At 33.2% G+C, this 21,622-nt stretch overlaps 1 protein-coding gene across 2 annotated transcripts; it reads right to left on the bottom strand.

The window, feature by feature from the left end:
* Nucleotides 1-8,959: 8,959 nt before the first annotated feature.
* On the bottom strand, nt 8,960-18,555 carry LOC111881730 (DNA mismatch repair protein MSH1, mitochondrial). Of its 2 annotated transcripts, XM_023878120.3 has the most exons (22): nt 18,286-18,554; nt 17,578-17,704; nt 17,358-17,455; nt 17,182-17,257; nt 16,943-17,062; nt 16,800-16,847; nt 16,649-16,713; nt 16,490-16,575; nt 16,227-16,391; nt 15,604-15,713; nt 15,381-15,486; nt 15,047-15,122; nt 14,829-14,887; nt 14,664-14,731; nt 14,362-14,535; nt 14,015-14,221; nt 13,668-13,924; nt 13,396-13,539; nt 12,972-13,029; nt 12,328-12,618; nt 10,542-11,189; nt 8,960-9,414 (listed from the first exon to the last, which is right to left on the bottom strand). In XM_023878120.3, the coding sequence occupies exons 1-22, from the start codon at nt 18,489-18,491 to the stop codon at nt 9,184-9,186; spliced, it is 3,420 nt and encodes a 1,139-aa protein (XP_023733888.1). In that variant the 5' UTR covers nt 18,492-18,554; the 3' UTR covers nt 8,960-9,183. The 2 variants fall into 2 exon arrangements, with proteins under 2 accessions (XP_023733888.1, XP_023733890.1); XM_023878122.3 differs by lacking the exon at nt 8,960-9,414 and having other exon boundaries at nt 10,909-11,155; nt 18,286-18,555.
* Nucleotides 18,556-21,622: the final 3,067 nt, after the last annotated feature.

Genomic DNA, 21,622 nt, shown 5'->3' with positions numbered 1-21,622 from the left:
TTAGTTATTAGCTTAGACACCTTAATCCAACAAACATTAGCAAAAAAAAATGTACCCTTTTTAGCTTTATCATCTACCACATCCATTGTAGCTTCATCATTCACTCCATCAACTTTAACAACATCATTTTTTTATTACAATAACTTCCTTCCACTAAAAAAGGATGATATCAACTTACCATAAACAAATTAATGAAAGGATCATTCTATTTCAAGATTTTTCAAAATACCATGCTAATTAGGAAGGAATTAAAGTGAGACGGTTGTTTTTTTTAAAAAATCGACTAAGTGGATATCAACCAAATTGCATGAGAGGTTGTGGTGTTGTAGGTGAAGTGATTAACGAATTTAGAAAAAGATTGCACAAGAGATTTACAAGGAAAGCCATTGATCTTTAATAGGATCTACGGCATAAAACCTTGGGAGGTGATAATCATCATCAGCCTTGTTTGATTTTATTGATTGAAGAAAGAATTACAGAGATAATCCTGATAATACGATTACAAATGGTAAAGTGATACTAAATGAGTAAGGTGTTAGAGAATCGTCCTTGTTGTGTGTGTTTTACAAGTGTATTTATAGTCTAGATTAAGTAACTAAATGTCCGATATTTCCGAGATCCTGTTGAACTGATATTTAAAACGTGCTTTGACTTGGTATTTCCAGGTCTTAAGCCTGGTTGGATTGATTCTTCATTGAGAATTGGTCTTCTCTTGACTACTTCTACACACGTGTTAGTTATGGACAAAAAAATGAACGTTATAAATATTAATAGAAATAATAACGGTAATAGTCTGGATCCTGAGGTAGCTAAGGATCCTAGACATTTGAGGATCTTGGCCCTAACAACGGTATAAATAAAACATGTAAATAGAAGTACATTGTTATTTTTTGCATTTAGCACAAAGAATAACAATGCATTTCCATATAGGTGTTAAGGGTTCAAATTAATAAAGGATCCAAATGAAATTTTCAAAAAAAAAATCTATTTGTTGAATGCCTACAGTCAAGAAAGTCAACTAAATCTAAAGAGTAGACCTTATTATAAATCTACAACAATAAAAACCAAACAAATATCTCAGTGATACAGTACCTCAAACACCTTATGTGCAAGAAACCAAAAAAACTTAATAGCTTTAACTTTATATGTTTAAAAGTGATACCAAATAGGGAACAATTTCATATAGAAATTACCATATCTGCACATAAACAAAAGTATTTAATTCAAAATAAAATTTCATAAACCCAACAACAATATATCTATATGATCCCATGTCTTTTAGAATCAAAATACACGGTCCAAGGCTTTTAAACAATCATAAAATAAGCTTTTACAAAGACTTTGGTCTGTTAGCTAGGGGTGTGAGTTCTAATTATTGGAGACCATTATATAGATTGAAACTTAAAGTACTAAATAAGGTTTACATGTTTGTTACCAGCGATGATAAGATGGTGTTGAACAGCGCGGTAAAAAGATGGTGGGACGATGATGAACAAAGTGAAAGGAATTAGCTTTTCTTGCCGAAGAGAGAAATGTTTGACCTAAAAAATACCATGGAAAAAACCCTTCCACTACAATGGAGGATGAAATTGGCTTTCGATTTTAAGCAGGTTGAAGAAAGTGAAAGGACAGTGGGGGTTTGGCTTCAATTAGTTTAGAGTAGCTAGACAAAAGTAGGAGAGTCTAAAATTTGAATGGAGATTAGGGTTTGAGAGAAAAGTGGATCCTATGAGATAAAAATCGGAATACACATCCCAAATTTAATGGCCAAGAGGTAGTTTCAAAACTTCACTTAGCAAAATTAAGAGGTGTTTGTTTTAGCTTATTTTTTAGGCTTTTTAGCTTATCAGTTTATTTTTTAGGCTTATAAAAAGTGTTTAGGTTAGCTTATTAGCTTAAGCTTATGTGCTTATTTTATCTAAAAATAAACCAATTTTCATAAGCCAAGTGAAAACAACTTTTTTTTCCAAATGATTAGCTTATTTGTCTATATTTACCTATTTACCCTCAACCCTTAAAAAATCCTTCTTTTTCCAACACTATATTATTCTCCTTTTTAATCATTTTACAAAAATAAGTTAATCCAAACATTATTTTTTTTAAATCTTATTAGCTAATAAATCATAAGTTAATCCAAATATTTTTTTATCTTATAAGCTTATAAGTTGTTAAGCTCTTAAGCTCATAAGCTCATAAGATTAAACCCAAAATAATAAGCTTACACAAACTCCCCCTAACTGAAAAGTCATTAAAATGAGTTATTAGGCCACTCACCTCATAAACTTAATGGGGATGGTCTGTAAGGGACATCAGATAGATTTCTAATAACATCTGGACATCATTGTTTGACTTTCATCAAAAATCAAATCCATCAGAGCATTACCACCAAAGACCGCCTCCACGTGAAACCTCCGTTCGACTTCCAAAATCCCCAAGTGAATAAAACTTCGCAGACATACCCCTACACACCGACCACCGGTTCCTCTTTTTTATCCTCTTTCATCACCTTTCCGCCACCAAGACACATTAGATAGACAGAAAGAGCGAGGAAAAAAAACCTTGGTTAGGGCTTCGAGGCGGACCAATGGCGGTTTCTAGTTACGGTTTTAAGAGAGTCAGAGAGAGAGGATGGTATCCGGAGAGAGAAAATGAGGTTAACAAGGAAGAAGGAATACAGGAGAAGAAGTGGAACAAAAGGCCTTTCAAGCATAGTGCAGAAGAACAAATATGATGGATTTCTTGAGGAAACATGCGACAGAGTTTTGAATAGACTGGCGAAGAGAATAATATAGTGAGGACGATGGCGAATTCTACTAACTTGATGACTTCTAACCACTTATTGTTGCGTCGCGTAGCACACGCGCAACACTTGACCCTTCGCAGCTGTTTGTTTTTCAGAAGACTTCTAACTTAAAAACTGTTGTGTGTGTTGCATGGCGCAGCACTTGACCCTCTGCTTCAAACTTCTTCACACCTTACTTTAACTTATTGCAGCAATCTGCAGAGGTTAAAAAACAAACAAACTTTTTATTACATGCTACAACCGTTTGGTCCCCCTCTTTTGTTACAGGGGTTGCAGAGGTGGTCCGCAGACTTTAGACATTTTCGCTTCGAAAAAACAAACGGCACCTAAGCAATGGAAAGCCTTCAAGTACAGTGAAAGCACGGTAACGTGATGTGCTCTTATCTACATAAGCAACATTTTGTCAAATGTTAATGTTATAATTTGTCACTTGATTTATAAATGGGTTTAAAATTTAATTGATCTATGTAGTGGCTTAAAATTATTGTCACGTTATTTTTTCATCAGTTTTAACATTCTTCGTCGACTAACCTCTTCTGATAGTTATTTCTATAAACTTGACTAATTTATCATCTACAAATAATGTTTCATAAAACTCTCATATAATTTCTTGTTTTCTAAAATACCATCATATTTTAATACAAAAATATTTATTAAAAATTATTACTAAACATTACTATTTAAATACAACTATGTCGAGTCTTTATTTGAAATATGTAAAATATAAGAAAAAACTTATTGCATTATAATTATAAAGATAAAAAGAGAGTTTAATATAATCATTACAAGCTTAATACTTTATAAATAAAATCTATAAATTATCTAATAAAATAAATTAACTAGTAAATAAACAACAAGTATTTTAAATATAATTAAATTAGTAAAATGTGTCACACCCCCAAACCAAGGATGGCGGAAACGTCCAGGGGTGGAGGACTTCATGTACAGTATCACAACAACGTGTATAATAGTGCTCAAAGTAAATACAACCATCATAAATATAATTGAAAAAGTTACATCAAAGTATATGTTTACATGTTTCAAAATCAATTACAATATGATGACAAAAATAAATTGTTGACGGTTTAACGTCCCATCCTCAAAGCGCTGAAGTTTTCCTGTTTCACTGATTTCTTGAGAATACAAGTAGTTTTGAAAAGTGTCAACAATTAAGTTGGTGAGTTCATAAGAGTTTTGTTTGGAGTAGAAACCGTTTTCCTCTTTTAAAATCGATAGAGTTTGATCTCCAGAAAATCCAATATTTTCTTAATTAAGTGTAAACAGAATAATCCTATACGATGCGATGATGTATTCTAGATTTACCCGTAGATTTCCCCTATAATTGTCCAGCATATATAAGTTATATAAGATTTAGGTTAGATAAAACGTCGAATATAATGGGTCTGCCCTAGGTCCACAACCAAACAAGGAACAGGAGATGAGGCGGGCACCACCAATTCCAAGCCAATCCAGACTAAATTCTTGTATGACTTAAGCATATACGCTCAACGATTATAGTTGAAGTCTAACAATACGAAAATCTATTGTGAATATAACCTATACATATCATAGTTCACCGGGGAGTAATAGGGATTAGTGAACCTAAACTATGCATATGATAGCTTATCAAAGTGGTGATGATGGTGAGTGTAACCTATACATATCATAGTTCACCGGGGAGTGATAGGGATTAGTGAACCTGAACTATGCATATGAATAGCTTATCAAAAGTGATGGTGATGGTGAGTGTAACCTATACATATCATAGTTCACCGGGGAATGATAGGGATTAGTGAACCTGAACTATGCATATGAATAGCTTATCAAAAGTGATGGTGATGGTGAGTGTAACCTATACATATCATAGTTCACCGGGGAGTGATAGGGATTAGTGAACCTGAACTATGCATATGAATAGCTTATCAAAAGTGATGGTGATGGTGAGTGTAACCTATACATATCATAGTTCACCGGGGAGTAATAGGGATTAGTGAACCTGAACTATGCATATGAATAACTTATCAAAAGTGATGGTGATGGTGAGTGTAACCTATACATATCATAGTTCACCGGGGAGTGATAGGGATTAGTGAACCTGAACTATGCATATGAATAGCTTATCAAAAGTGATGGTGATGGTGAGTGTAACCTATACATATCATAGTTCACCGGGGAGTGATAGGGATTAGTGAACCTGAACTATGCATATGAATAGCTTATCAAAAGTGATGGTGAATTCCTTTCTTGTAATTAAGTTCCTAGGGTAGATGAAACATAAACTATACCTATTATAGTTTATTACTTTGTTTGTAATATGTATTTACCATAACTATACCGATTATAACTAACGTGTTCGTTTGTGGGGGTATAATGGCTTAACTATACTTGTTATAGATTATCTTAATCGTCCATAGCGGCAATAACTCTTTTGTAAGTGTAAGACCTTTAATATTGTGTTTGTTATATGAATAACCCTAAACTATACCTATTATAGTTTATCGATTGATTTCGTGGGAAATGAGCATAGGCCTTACTTGTCATAATTTATCAATGTTTATATTTTAATGGATATAGCCTCGTAATATCGTATATATATATATATATATATATATATATATATATATATATATATATATATATATATATATATATATATATATATATATATATATATATATATATATATTTGTCATACTTGTGAAGGTGTAAATCCATTTGTTTTCTGATGTATGTCTATGTAAGAATGCAAAATTTGTCATATATTGCAACTACACATAATCACATAACGATGTATACCTTGCTCAACATGTTACAAGGTGAAATGAAATTTATTGTGTTTTTCTGTTAATAACATTTTATGTAACTGTTATTGGAAAAATTGTAGAAAAATCATAAAATGTCCAAATCAGGTTCTGTAACTTCTGAGAGTTTGGAAAATGAGTCTAGTTTGTTCATAATTTTTATTATAATTTTTAATGACCTCTAACTTGGGTGAAAAAGTCCATAATCACAGACTGGTCCGGATTGATGTTTGAAATGATAGGCAGTTTTGTAAAAATCACCATAAATTGTAGAAAAATTGTATGGAGATGTACAAGTAGTCATTTTAAAGCTAAGAAGTGGAACTACATGCACCTAAAACAGTTTTGAAAACAAAAATATTTAAGATGTCCAAAACAGTCCGTGAATGGAGTGAAACTTTTCTGATGAAAGCTGTTAGAAAAATGTAGTTATGTTCTAAGTATTTTAACTTGTATTCCCCCCCCCCCCCCCCCCCCCCCCCCTAAAAACTTGAGAAAACGTGAAAATGTAGGGGTATGAACTCACCTTAAGTGTTTTCAGTAGGTAAGTGTTGAAGAAGAGAAGTGTTCAACCCAAGAACACTTGAAGAATCACTTGAAGATTCGAAGCTCTAACACAAATATATTGGAGTTTGTGTAAGATATCCATGATTTGAGTGGAAATAATTGAGATAAACATAAAGAGAATGGATTATGCTTACCAAATGTGGAGGAAAGACTCAAGATCAGCCCTTGAATCTCGAATTTCTAGAGAGAGAAAGTGAGAGAGAAAAGAGTTTGATCTTCTTGTGAAATGAGAGCAAATGAGAGAAAATGAGGAGAGAGGATGATTATTCAGCTCTCAAAAACGTGGGGATGGCTTGTGAGGGAGGTAAAAGGTACAAGGTATGGTGGAAAGGAGTGTGGGTGGTCATGGAGTGGGTATGGGGGTTGCTTGCGTCATAAAATAAGGTAAAGTCAACACTCTACCTTTATACTTTACCTACTCTTATTTGGATAAGATTTTACCCTTAAAATATGATTAAATTATTAATTTAGGGGTCTTATATTTTAAAATAAAGTTTTGGGTGAAAATCTCATGTTAAAATAATTAAAAATGGGTTTAAAACGCAAAAATACGCAAAAACGGGTGAAAAATGAACTTTCCAGCGAGACCCTTCGGATCTCGGCCGAGGTTCGGTCAGGGGAGGTGCTGGTCTCGGGAGTGAAGGCGCGAGCCAGAAGAATGAGCGAAGGCGGGGTTCGTCCGAAGGCTCGGTCCGATGAGAAGCAGTCCGAAGCGAAGGCGAGGGTTCGGTCCGAAGTGATGCTAGAACCGAAGGGACTGTTGTGAACAGTAATGAACAGTACTTTCGGTTCGGATTTTCCCTTCTATGCAAGGTTCGGTTCGGACCTTCCTTCTTTGCGTGGTTCGGTTCGGATGAACAGTAGTCTCGGTTCGGCTCATCAGTCAACACCTCGGTTCGGATAATGAACAGTACTCTCGGTTCGGACCCTCATGAATAGTTCTTTCGGTTCGGTTCATGAATAGTACTTTCGGTTCGGAGGGTTCGTTTCCTTAAGTCCGTTTTTCGCGTAGACTTCCGTTCTTGGGCTATTTTCGCCAAATTCGGGGGTCGGAATGCCCCGAGTGATTATAGAAAGTTGGGGAGAGATTTCGAGAGAGATTTGAGAGAGATTCCACATACTCAGAGAGATTTGGGAGAGATTTGACATACTTGGAGAGATTTCTCATACAAGGAGATATGTGGGAGAGATTTCACATACTTAGAGAGATTTGGGAGAGATTTGACATGCTTGGAGAGATTTCTCATACAAAGAGATATGTGGGAGAGATTTCACATACTTAGAGAGATTTGGGAGAGATTTGACATACTTGGAGAGATTTCTCATACAAAGAGATATGTGGGAGAGATTTCACATACTTAGAGAGATTTGGGAGAGATTTGACATTCTTAGAGAGATTTCACATACAAAGAGATATGTGGGAGAGATTTCACATACTTAGAGAGATTTGAGAGAGATTTGACATTCTTGGAGAGATTTCACATACAAAGAGATATGTGGGAGAGATTTCACATACTTAGAGAGATTTGGGAGAGATTTGACATGCTTGGAGATATTTCTCATACAAAGAGATATGTGGGAGAGATTTCACATACTTAGAGAGATTTGGGAGAGATTTGACATACTTGGAGAGATTTCTCATACAAAGAGATATGTGGGAGAGATTTCACATACTTAGAGAGATTTGGGAGAGATTTGACATTCTTAGAGAGATTTCACATACAAAGAGATATGTGGGAGAGATTTCACATACTTAGAGAGATTTGAGAGAGATTTGACATTCTTGGAGAGATTTCACATACAAAGATATATGTGGGAGAGATTTCACATACTTAGAGAGATTTGGGAGAGATTTGACATGCTTGGAGAGATTTCTCATACAAAGAGATATGTGGGAGAGATTTCACATACTTAGAGAGATTTGGGAGAGATTTGACATACTTGGAGAGATTTCTCATACAAAGAGATATGTGGGAGAGATTTCACATACTTAGAGAGATTTGGGAGAGATTTGACATAAGAAGAGATAGAGTGAAAACGATTGAGAGAGGTCTCATTGGTGTCCTTTTTGAGTGTCCGGCTACGCACTGCAAGGTCCGTAAATCCCGTTACGCCTTGTTTAGGGATCTTGCATACTCCCGATGCGTATGTAACATTGTTTTATCGGTTTGGCTCTCCACGTACCATCGTTTTAGGTTAAGGAGATCTAGGTGTACGCACTTTTTGATTTAGGATCTCTCGTTAGAATAAAGGGTCGCTTAGGAGTTTCTTATCATAAGCTCTAGCACTTACGGCCAGATGAGTGGACCGGCTTGACTTGTTGACTTTCGTTGACTTTGACTTGACTGGAAATTGACGGTTGTCACAAAATGAAATACAATTGAATAAGAATCACTTAGATGCAAAAATAATAATAATAATAATAATAATAATAATAATAATAATAATAATTCCATAACTAAAATGAGCATTTGAACGGTGGATAAAAAGACTTCGCTCCAATGATGTTGAGAGTATTTAATCAAATAACAATTAATATTTTTTTTAATGGTTGGTTTGTTGTTCAAAGTCAAGTTAGTAGAATTCGCTATCGTCCAGATTAAAACATAGGACCTTCAAACTAAGAGCAAAGTCTCTGTCAAATAGGCTACTCCTACACTGACAAACATTTTTTGTCCACATTTCGAATCATATTAAATAAATGTTGGCAACCATTTCCATATTCATCTTACAAGATGTTATCTACCTTGATACTAATGTCATACCAAGAAGATATATGTACATATAATTTACACACACACAACAATGATTGTCAAGCTCCATTCATGACTGTTTAAATTACACAATCAAGAATTCCCTTGATGTTTTTGCAAATTACACCAAAAACAAAATCGTCACTTTACAAAACTTGGCGCAACATGTATGAAGCACAAAATCGTTGCACCAAAAGTTTCGAAAACTACAAAACATCTACTACTCTAAAATCAACCTAGGACTCCTCCATTAATCATCTCATCTATGTAAGCTTATACCTTGTACAGAAACATCACAAGTACCAAAGTTCCTATGTTTTCCATCAGCCACATTCGTGAGTTGAAACCCATGTTTAGGCAGCCGATTAATCAACAATGTTTCCAGCTGGCATGCCACACTTTTCCCTGAAACTAAGAAATACAAAAAAGTTGCATTTTCCATTCCTGGCTTTCCCCGATGTGCCCTAACCCTTCCTTCAAGATCATCAGTCTGCATGCAACAACAATTTTATCAAAAAATTTAATAAACATAAAAGGGTAAATTGTGAACAATAGCAATGTTTTTTGCTTTTTGTTACTTAACTCATAATAGCAACATACTTCCATTTCTTAACTGATTATAGCTATTTACTTTATATTTTATCTATAGGTTTAATCTCATAATAGACCTTATGTTTTGTGTTTTTTTCCAGATTAGACCTCAACTTTATTTTTTCGTAAAAAGACCTTGTATTTTTTCATTTTTTCCAAAAAAAACGGGACTTTGTTTTTTTCCAAAAAAAACGTCAACCTTCAAACTGTTCCGAAAAAATCCTCAACTTTGTCTTTTTTTCCAAAAAAAACCTCAACCTTCAAACTGCTTCCGAAAAGACCCTCAACTTTGTCTTTTTTTCCAAAAAAAACCCTCAACCTTCAAACTGCTTCTGCAAAGACCCTCAACTGTCTTTTTTTCCAAAACAAACCCTCAACTTTCAAACTGCTTCCGAAAAGACCCTCAACTTGGTCTTTTTTTCCAAAAAAAACCCTCCACATTGTCTTTTTTTCCAAAAAAAACCCTCAACCTTCAAACTGCTTCCGAAAAGACCCTCAACTTTGTCTTTTTTCCGAAAAAAACCCTCAACCTTCAAACTGTTTCCGAAAAAACCCTCAACTTTTTTAGTTTTTTTCCTAAAAAACCCTCACATTTTACAAGTTTTTTCGGAAAAAAATGACTAAAAGGGCTGGATCGAAAAAAAAAATGAAAAAACACAAGGTTTTTGTCAGAAAAAAAAAAAAAGTAAAGTTGAGGTTTAATCCGTAAAAAACACAAAATATAAGTTTTTTTACAAGATAAACCCTTACCTATAATAGCAACATACTTGTATTTGGCTTCATTTGTTATGTATTGCTATTATTGGTAAGGAAATGTAAATATGTTGCTATAATAAGAGTTACATATTACCATTATAGGTAAAAAAAAAGTGTAACTATGTTGCGATTATAGATTAAAAAAACAAAATATATAGCTTATATTGGTAAAAAAAAAAATAAGAGTAAAGTACGTTGCTATTTCTTCCAATTTGCTAAAAATAAAACACCATTTGTAATTTAGCTATGTGAAAAAAGTGAAACAGATACCTCTCCAACATAAAGCCTATTATCAGGCCTAATAATCACATAAACACTTGAAGCACCAATCACTGAAGGAGGTGGTTGTTTTCTAGGAGCAATCACAACACATCTAATCAAAACTTCCGATTTACTTTTCTTACATATCAAACTCACAGCTTTCTCCAAATCCTTCAAAACTTTCTCCATTTGATCTGTTGATTCATTAACAATTGAAGAAACAAAAGACGTTGATTCTTGACTTGATTCTTGAATTGTGTCATTGTAGGTTTTGTTGTGTGTGTAAACCGAGGCATAAAGCTGTTGAGCTCTTTGTATGATTGTTTCAGGGACACCTTCTCTTTGAGCTGTTTCAAATGCAAGACTTTCTCTGCAAATCCCATTGGTCAACTTCCATGTGGGTTTAGTTTGACCATTGACAAATTCACTTCCCATTGCTTTGAAAACCGTGTTGTTTGTGTTCAATGGTAATTTGAAAATGTCATGTAAGTGAGTTGATATTATGCCTAAACAACCAATTGAATCTAGGGTTTCAACAAAGCTTCCAGCAATACATGTCCCTTTTGCTGTTTCTGTACCTCTGCAGATTTCATCCACAAGAACAAGGCTGTTTGATGTTGCTCCTGTGATTATAGAACGCAATTCTGACATTTCAATCTGAAATTATAAGTTTGATGGATTTTAATAGTTGATAAAGTGTTTGTATACATAATAAAGTTTAGGGAAATTGTCAGAAAAGTCACAATATTTTCAGGAAAGTTACACTTTAGTGCTAAGATTTTCTTTTTCATCATAAAAGTCCTGATTATTTCATTTTGGCTCAAGTTTACAAAAAAAGTCCTTTTGTTTCTTTTAACATGAAATGACATATTATCGGGTTTTTACAGATAATTGGGACTTTTATGTTCAAAAAAAAATCTTGGGACTACAGTGTAACTTTCCTGAAAATATTGGGACTTTTCTGACAATTTCCCTAAAGTTTATTTCTTTTCTATGTTGAACAAACTGTCTGAATGAGACTAAATGACTGTTTTACCTTTACATTCTAAAAAAACAAATTCACACTATATTCATCAAATTTAACAATATTCATCAATTTAAATGTAAAAGGAGTTGAGAGAGAGAGAGCAAAAAAAAGGTTAATCTTATAAAAGACATTATATTTTGTGTTTTTTTCCGGGATAAACCTCATCTTTATTTTTTTCATGAAAAAAACCTTGTATTTTTTCATTTTTTCTCAAAAACCCTCAACTGTCTTTTTTTTCCGGAAAAAAACCCTCAACCTTCTAATATTTCAGAATAAATCCTCAACTTTTTTAGTTTTTCCTGAAATTACCCTAACATTTTACAACTTTTTTGGGAAAAAAATGAGTAAAAGGGCCAGATCAAAAAATGAAAAAATGTAAGGTCTTTTTCAGGGAAAAAATATAGTTGAGGTTTAATCCGAAATAACAGAGAGTATATGGTCTTTTATGAGATTAAATAAATAAATAAAAGAAGGGAAACATGTAAACAGTTAGTGTCTTAATACATTAAGCCAATTTTCTTGGCTTAACTTATTAAGTCATTGTCTTCAGATTTTTAAAAAAAAAAAAAAAAAAAAGAAAAAAACAACAACAACAACTTAATGAGTTAAGCCAAAAATATGACTTAATGTATTAAGATACTTACTTTTTACCTATTTTCCCTTTTGTTTTTCTTCCAACTCAGTTAACGAATATTGTGAAGTTTGTTTTTTTGGATGGAAGGGTAAAATGGTCATTTAGTATGATTGTGTAAGAATTTAAGGGATGACCTGGAATGAGCTCTTTCCATCAGAAGGGCTATCATAGGATTTCATGTGTAACATAATGGAGTCAAATTGAGGAATTATTGCTGACTCAGCAGGGACCATGAATCCACATATTCCAAATAAAGCTGCAGCACAAATTGACCGAAGTAAACTTGATTTTCCACCTCCATTTGGACCAGTCAACAGAAATATTGACTTCATTTCAATTGTGTTAACAACAGCACTTCCTTCAGCTGCATCAAACCAATACGGTGATAAACCAGTTATCTTCATTCCATCAATTTCTCCCTTTTCCTGTGAAAAATAATTACATATCAGACCTTCAAAAATAACAAAATCAAATAACTTTCCATTTGCTATAAATGCATGTTTCTCTTTTTGACTTAATAGACAATGTTATCCTAAGCTATATATATGAGTGCTTCTTGTTGACTTAAAGCATAAACAATGACTTAACAGATTTTTCCCATTTAAGCCCTAACTTTTTTTTACAAATTTGCCCTTGTTTCATTTTTCCTTCCATTTCTCTTAGGGTGTCGTCTTTTTCTAAAATATCTTTTTAAGAATCATTTATACAGACATCACTTTATCCAAACAACACTTAAAAGAAGATAAAAGTAAAGGGTGGGGTGGGGGGGTGGGGGTACCTTGGAGCCATGGGACTGAATGAGAGTAGGGAACACCCATCTCCTCCTTTTCCCCTCACTGTTTCAGCATTAAAAAATGTTCAGTCTTTAGATAATAAAAGAAGCAATTATGACTAAACTAAAAAAACATTATGCTACAAGTTTCTTGTTTATTGAAAAGCCTCTTTAATAATGAGAATATATGCAATAAACATGAGTAAATATAGACGAGGAAAAAGTAATAAAAAGGCATGAACATGCTTGAAATTAAACCTTTTAAAAAACAACACTTCATGTTCACAACAATTAACTTAATGTATTTATTTAATGAACAAAAAGAAAATTAAGTTTACAAAAGTATGCAAATGAATTTGATTTATGATTTATCAGCTAAAAATTAAGAATCTTTTAAACTAGAATACAGTTGTAACATTTGATCTCTTACCTCACATGAGCAAATAATGCTTTTGCAATGACAAGCAACATGGAAGCAAAAATGAGAACATTAATTTTATCTTGCAATTCTGTAGAAAGTCCCCTTAACAATTCCAACACCATTGCCTTTGCATTAGCACCAGCTTCATGGTACCTGAAAAGACGAAAATGCCCTCATTATCTTCATCATTGAAACCAGCCTAAGAAACCTTGTCTAGTCTAGCATAACAAACACAGCCTTTCTTTTTGAAACAAAGTTTTTTTTTCTTATTAAAGGTTAACCTTGCGAGGGCATTTTCGACCTTTACTGTGGTGAACCATTCTTCTCCGACTTTTCTACCCTTTGAGTCTATAGAAGGTTTGAGTTGTTTTATTTGTTCTTCTCCAGGGGTATTAGCCCAAACAGAAGGAGCAAATCTTTTTCCTTTAAACCAAACAGATTTATGCTCACGTGCATATGTGATTTCTCCTCTTACACCTCCAAATGGTGCTGTGGTAGCTTTTATTCTTGAAATTATAGGAAGGAAATCTTCTGTAACCTTAAAAAAATGCCACCTGGCATCTGTTAACTTACTAAAAGATAATAATAATAATAATAACAACTATGGAAGCAAAGGAAGGACACTTACTGCTAAAGATAAGGCTTCAGCTGCTTTATCAACCTCTTCATAGGATTCTTTTAGATGGATCTTTTTAACACGGTTTTTCCATGAAGATTCCATCTCTTCAAAAAAATCATTTGGTATGTTTGGATATGAACTTGTTTTCTGATCGTTTTCACCATCTAAAGAGATAAGTTCACCAATTCTATGGGAGATAGATTCACATTCAATCACCTGAAAATAACCAAACAAAGCATAGATAACAGATAAGTCTCATAGTATATAACAAAATATATATATATATATATATATATATATATATATATATATATATATATATATATTATATCATTTAAAGAAATTTCAGCACTTACAAGTGTCTGAAAGTCGATTTTCAATCCAGTTGATACCCAAGTGGGGTCCATTAACAATCTGAGTATCTCATTGAGCTCTGAGTCTTCATACAATTGCAAAATCTCATCAAGCACACTTTTTATCTTGCAAAACTCAACATGATTTGCTTCCCTTAACTCAAGTAACTTTACAAGCTGCAAGATTCACAAAGGTTTAAACTATGAAAATATGACAAGAAATGTATAGATACAGATTCACAAAGGGTGAAAGTTGTAATTTCATGCCTTCAATGAAGTTGGAAATGAGAAAGAAGTTTCATTACCTTTGATGGTGAGATGCAAGTAAACTGAGGAATTGAACATGAAACATTGCTCATGAGTTTGCATATCTCTGCAAATGTTGCAAAAAAGAATACAGAGTTACTATTAAATTAAGAAAAATATCATAAATCAAAAGAACATGGATAATCTACTAATCGGAAACTGACCTTGAATTGTAGATGCAATTGCATAAGCAGGAGGATTTAGAAGAAGATCTCTTACATACCTGTAGATAGAACCATAAAAACAAAAACAAAAAAGATAAAAAAGATAATGAAAGAAAGATGAATGGAATGGAATGAAGTGGACAAGGTAATGGAATGAGTCCATGAGTCATCACTACATTCCATTATCATGTAATGTGAATTTTCAACTCTTGACTTACATAGCAGGTAGCCCAGTGCAATTTGAGGGTAGCAAAATTTTTAACAAAAAAGGTATCCCTTCAGTCTGAATAGCACCTATTACATTAAATGAATGACAGGTGTCAAACAAAGTATAACATAAATGTTACAATGTATAGCAAAACAAGAGAACCTAAAAGATTAGGGAAATCTCCTATAAAGTCCCTATATTTTGACCTCATATTCAATTAAGTCCCTATATTTTGACCTCATATTCAATTAAGTCCCTATAAAGTCAAAATGTAGGGACTTAATTGAATATGAGGTCAAAATATAGGGACTTCATAGGAAATTTCCCAAAAGATTATGGCTGACCAATTTGTGAAGCAGTTCCAAGGTGCAATGAACGTGGCCTGTTTTCTGAAGCAACAGTGACATTCCTAAATGTGACCTTTTCATCAAGGCCATATAGCTCTTTTACCTGAATTGTAATATAAATAGTAAAAAAAAAACTATGTATGTAGCTTCAATAGTCAATGCCATGTTGATAAATGGAAGTATAAAAGTACATAAAAAGTGGATTAAAGATGTATCAAACCCTAAATAAGATCTCATTAATCATATCCCCTTCAAGCCATTCAAAGTGTCTGCCATTGCATTCAGACCATAGTAATCCACCTTCACCAAATTCTCTCCAATTAGAAGTCCCTGTTAAAAAGATATTGCCATTATTGAGGATCAATTAATGATTCTTAGGGTTGTTTCTTTTTTTTTTCTTCAATTAAGTCATGTATAGGTAAAGTGACTTAATGGGTAGTGATGTTTGTCTAGATAAAGTGTTTATGTTTGTTTTCTAGACTAAATAAACCGTCTGAATGAGACTAAATGACCATTTTACCCTTACATTCCAATAAACAAATTTCACCATATTCAAATATTAATCAAAGTTAACGTGAGATGAGTTAGGAGGGAAACAAAAAAGGGAAATAGGTGAAGGGTTAGTGTATCAAGACACTAAGTCATGTATTTTAGCTTCAATTCATTGAGTCATTTTATTGTATGGATTAAGTAAAAAAGAAACAAGTATATATAGTTGTTGTACAGATTAAGTGCTTAACCCATTAAGTTCATTGAGTTAAAAAGAAACAGCCCCTTAGGTTTGTATACAAAGAACTGTTCTTCTAAACTTGTTGTCCTTTAATCAACCAAAAAGAAAATTACCTGAAGAATTGTTCTTCAATGAATTATGAAGATACAAATGATGATAATGACATGTCCGAAGCTTTGTAACAATTGCCTCTTCAGTTAAACCATCCTCTGAAGAAAAAGTCTTCATAGTCTCCAACACTTGAACCATGAAATACCCTTTTGCAGAACGTGAGATTCCTACAATTTAACAAATGGAAATTAGAATGTAAAGATTAACATTAAAATATTAAATAGATATTCAAATGAAGCAAAAAAAAGAGAGAAATTCTACATACCAACAACTGGCATTGGCTCTGGAAACTCAAGATCATGATCATCTTCAACAAGTCCAAAAACATAAGGACTTCCAGGATGTGCATGACTAAATAAACCAACAAAAACTTACTATATCAAGATTTCAACAACATTGAAAGAATGTAAAAAGTCAGAAATACCCTGATATAAAACGGCTTTTACGAGAACGTGCTTGAGTTGGACCTTGAACTTCTTCCACAATACACTACAAAAACATTAAGAAATAAACTTTTCCAGCTCACAAGTCATCTTATATTAAAGTCAAACAAGAAAAAGTCAAAGTGAACTTACTACTGAGAACCCATTACGTGTCAAATCATCCAATGTTTGGCGTAAATTCTACATAGGGAAAAATGAATGCAAGAAAATAGGCATTCAAAAACTGTTTGAAATTGATCAATATTATAATTTTTAATGAAATAAGTATGCAATACCACAACAGGGCATCCAGCTTTTGGAATGTTATCAGAGCGTAAGCCACCCATAGGGTTCAAACCAGCATATTCCACAAGAACACAAGCATCAAATCCAACAGCTTCATAAAACTCTCCAACCTAATGAGATGAAAAAAGATTCATGAAATTGTTCTTAATGTTGACTAGTATAATCATTAATCAAACAAACATGAGAAAAACATGCCTTTAGTATGATATAATGGAGTATAAAAACATACCCTACAAAGTAAAACTTCACGTGGGAACCTTGACTTGAATTTCAGTACTTCGGAATTAAGTGTTCCTTCTTTTAAACTTCACAAAATAGAAAATAAAAGGAAAAGATCACTAACACATAAGGATCAAGATTCAAGAAGAGTTCATGTTGAGTATTGACATCATGAGAAAGACTTGCCTTCCGTTCTTCAGGTTCTCATCCAAACCAAGAAGATTAGAGTAAGAAAGTTTTTTTACCAATTGGGAAGAAGATGTCTTCATACATGTTTGCATTTTCTGGAAGAAGGAATAAGAGGGATATTGATAAGTCTAGAAGAGATAAGAAGATGATCTATGAAAATAAGCAACTTTCGTATCATGTTGCTTACATGGAGAAGTTAATGAGTTATCTAGATTACCTCTTTCCACCATATAATGTGAGGATAATTCTTCTCATCAAGATCATCCTTTAGTTCCCTGACTTTTTTTGCTGATTTGGTGCTTGTTGACTTTCTTTCTTTGGAGCAGTTGATCTTCTTTGGCTGCCTGGTGTTTTGAAGAAAACTCAACAAATTTTAGAAGAAGAAGAAGAAGAAGTGACCCAACTATACCCATGGATTATGTCTTCAACAAATTATCATCACTTTCAAAGTACAATCTGTGGGGTAAACCAAGGATTTCTACGTATTTAATTCTTTAACACTTATAACTAATTAATATCTATTATCCTATGGAGAACCATTTTTATTTCCTTGTATACAGCGTGTGGGGTCATTCAATTTAACTTTTCTTATTGCGATTTGAGCTCATTTGGTTAGGTTTTGCTCAAATCCCAGTTCGAAATAGCATGTAGAATCTCTTCCATCGTGCAATGACTACAAGTTCCACATTTGGAACACCCATTGAAGACTTTCGAAACCGTAGAAAAACAGCAAAATAAGAAAGCATTACAATGGAGATAAATAGTGTGCTAGCAGTAAACTAGCACCCCCATTTCACCTTTTCTTTTTTACTTTTGTCTATTTACTAGATAAACAGCTTATATTTTCCTACTTACAAGCAAACCAATGGCATATGCAACTAAAAAAATGTTAAGAAACAGATAGAAGGGGAAAGAGGGTTAAGACCATGGTGTAGAGAATGCAAAGTGACGACGGGAGAGGAGGAAACGGGTGTGAAGGCCGATTGAGCACCACCGAGGAACTGAGAAGGCGACGGACTTGGCCGCGACCCAGCACATGTTGTTGTGAACCGGAGGCGGAGATGGGATTCTTTTCAAATTTAGGGATTTCCAGGGGATACGGTGTGAGAGAAGAGAAGTTGTTCCCGCCATAAAAATGAGGGAGGTGGAAGTGGAAAGGGTTTTCTACAGAAATGAACGTCTATGGTTAGAAGCAGAGGTCTCATTTGTCATATTTTGAAACAGATTATACAGTCAAATTATTATTATTATTATTATTATTTTCATAATTTATTTATCGGTTTGATATTTGACCGAGAGAAAACCACCATAAACAATGGCAGGAACCGCTTTTGCAATATTATAAGAAACGAGAATCGGATTGTCGGCTTTGGTTCGGGATCGGTTTTACAATTATTTATGATTTTTTTTTATAGTCTAAACTGAAGTACAAATAGTAAATTACATGCTCGAAAAAAAAAATCAAATAATTCTAACTTCATATAAGGTCATACGGTATGAAGGCCTTTCCTATGCGTGAAAACTGAGCTGGAAGCCTTTCTTACCCGTGAACACCGCCCTCTTGGGGCGTAGTTGTGTTGTGGAGTGGGGCTACACATGGATGTTCACGGACAATTTGATTGGGCAAGAGTATTTAATTGTTGAATGTATTGATAGAGAAAGTTTAGATGTAGTTAAATGGTTTAAAAATGGATAGATTGAACCTTTGAAATTTGGTAACGGCTTGTAGTCATATAAATGAAAAAACACTAAACTCTAAAAACACTAAAGTATATTATGAAAAAAAAAATCAAGTAACTTTGACTTCATATAAATGACTTATGGTATTTTAAAAACCAGGATTTTGACTGTTACATTTTCGGATCGGTTCCAGTTTTTTAACCGGTTTTTGTTAGAATCAGGACTGGTTTTGCTATAAATTGTGATCAATTCTGGTCCGGTTTCAATAATTCTAAAGTTCATCCCTAATCATCACCAATATTTAAATAGATTTTGAATAAACTGACCGACATAAATATTTATTTTGACAAAATTAATTAAAAAATATTTCTTCGTAAAATGGTTAACTGTTGAGGACATGTTATTCAAAGTAGACTCCTGTAGAGCCTGTAGCCTTAGGGGACGAGTTTTCATTCAATGATTTTTTGGTAATTTTTATTTTTATTTTTTTATGGTAGTTTCTTTATATATTTTTGTTTGTTTTTTTGTGTAAATGTTTTTACATTAATTTCGGGTAATGGTTGGTTATTTGTATTATGCTTAATTTTGTATGTATTTTGTGCTTATGTGTTCAATTATGGTTTTATAAAATATCATGAAATAAAAAATCTACTATAAAAATACGTAATTATTAACATTCACATATACTCAAATAATAATAAATCGTACAAATAGACTTCTACTTTTGACATGTACCCCGTGTAATATGTATAAATCGTTTTCGATATGTATTGGTCCGACTCTTGATGCAACCCTTCATGCTTATTCATTGACCAATAGTAAATGTCTTTATGAACCAACATAAAAGAAAAAAAAATCATAATCTTTTATCATAGAATTGTGTGGTACGTTTGACGCCTTTACAAGGATGAATGTGAAACTCTTAGAGATTTGGTACCCCAATAGTTGATATACCAATAGCTATCACGTATAGTGAGAGTGAGAGTCCGAAAATCCAAAATCTCCAAAAACCATTGGGCACTTAATGGGATATATTATTGGAAATTTGTTTTATCAATTTCCAAAAATAATAGTTTTTTCCCATTTTGAGCACGAATTTCAAACTTTAGATATAATCAAAATGGACAAGTGATTACATATTCATGTTCTCCTCTATGACACATTCATTTTGATATATTATGTGTCCATAATTGATTAAAGATAAATAAAAAATTACATGTTAAAGTGAGGTTTATGAAGAGTATAAACAAGTGGTTTATTAGGTTTACTTTATCTTACATTTGTGGGAGTATGAAAAGGAAATGGGTTTATAACTACAAAGTTTAGCTACCTTTCTAAGACTTATGGAATCAATGTTCTCTCTTGCACGTGCACACAATTGCGTACAAATGTAAGTCAGTTTAGCTTCAGATCACTGAACTTTTGTGCGAACACGCGTCATGCGAGTACAAATGCACCACCGGTCGACTAGAAAAGTTCAAGGACTTTATTGTAATTATGTCTTTTTTAGTTAACAGTTAAAACCCGAATTAAAAAACTATTAATAATTAGATTTCGGTTTTGATTTTTTAATTAAATGGGGCTCTTTAATTCTTCATCAGTATTTTTTTTACCTCTATTATTCTGAGTATAAATACAGGTCTTAGGCTACTGATTGAACACACCGAATGAAACGAAATACTTCTCGTCCTCTCTTACGCTTCTATTTCGTTTTCCAACTCTTGCTGCAACCAAGGTATTTTTCGGGTCAAGTGAGGGTTCGGGTGACTTAGAAGAGTCACTTACTGCTATTGTATCATTGGAAACAAACACTTATATAGGCCGAATTTGTTTTAAGGGAATTGTGTTTAACATAAACCTGTGTTTGTTCTTTTTGTGTAGCTTTGGGTGATACTCTCTTAAAAGTCTTAAAACAAATCGTTTGTACAAAATAAACAATTGAAGGGAAAAAATAACTACTTCTGCCTTTTGTTACAATTCTCAAAGAAAAACGGATTTTTTTTCTAAAACAGCTTATGATTTCTATTTTGTTTCAATTTCCAGTAATACCATTCCTAGTTTACTTCTGTTTTCGTAAATTATTTTCTAAAACAGATTTCAAAACCAAGTGTTTAATAGTTTTCATATTATTTTCTGAAATAACACTCATTTAATAGTTTTACTTGTTGTGATTGAGTACTAATCTTTAACTATTTTATTTTGGTTTAACTAAAACTGTTGGTTTTTATGTGTATTATGACTGTTGAAAGCTCCCAGCAACCAAAGTCTACTGGTACTCCTAATGCTCAAGGAGCTCCGATGATGACCATGTCGGTTAATCACGCTGAGAAACCTGAGAAATTATTAGGACTGTACTTTAAGCGGTGGCAACAATAGTGCTGTATAGAGGTATTGATTTTTTGTTTATTGCTATTAAATTTAGAGAGTTATCCAGGGGCGGACGCAGGATTTCACAGTAGGGGTTGTACGGGAAAGTCAGGGGTTGCACGATAGTAAAAAAATAATAAAACTTTTGAAAATTTTCGAAAAATTTCCCATTATAGCCGGAAAAGTCAGGGGTTGTCGGTGCCATCCTGGAGCCC

The sequence above is a fragment of the Lactuca sativa genome, chromosome 2, assembly GCF_002870075.4.
Source record: "Lactuca sativa cultivar Salinas chromosome 2, Lsat_Salinas_v11, whole genome shotgun sequence".
In the NCBI taxonomy this organism is placed as follows: Eukaryota; Viridiplantae; Streptophyta; class Magnoliopsida; order Asterales; family Asteraceae; genus Lactuca; species Lactuca sativa.
The sequence above is the reverse complement of the archived record's forward strand: the minus strand, read 5'-3'. Positions and strand labels throughout refer to the sequence as shown.

Bases quoted from the DNA above. Each gene is read 5' to 3' on its own strand.
- LOC111881730 (XM_023878120.3), bottom strand. From the start codon at position 18,491: ATGGCGGGAACAACTTCTCTTCTCTCACACCGTATCCCCTGGAAATCC. The intron at 16,576-16,648 runs GTATTTCTGACT...TGGTTTATTTAG, and splicing joins AAAAGCCGTTTTATATCAGG to TCATGCACATCCTGGAAGTC. The intron at 14,536-14,663 runs GTAATGAAACTT...TGAATCTTGCAG, and splicing joins CTTGCATCTCACCATCAAAG to CTTGTAAAGTTACTTGAGTT.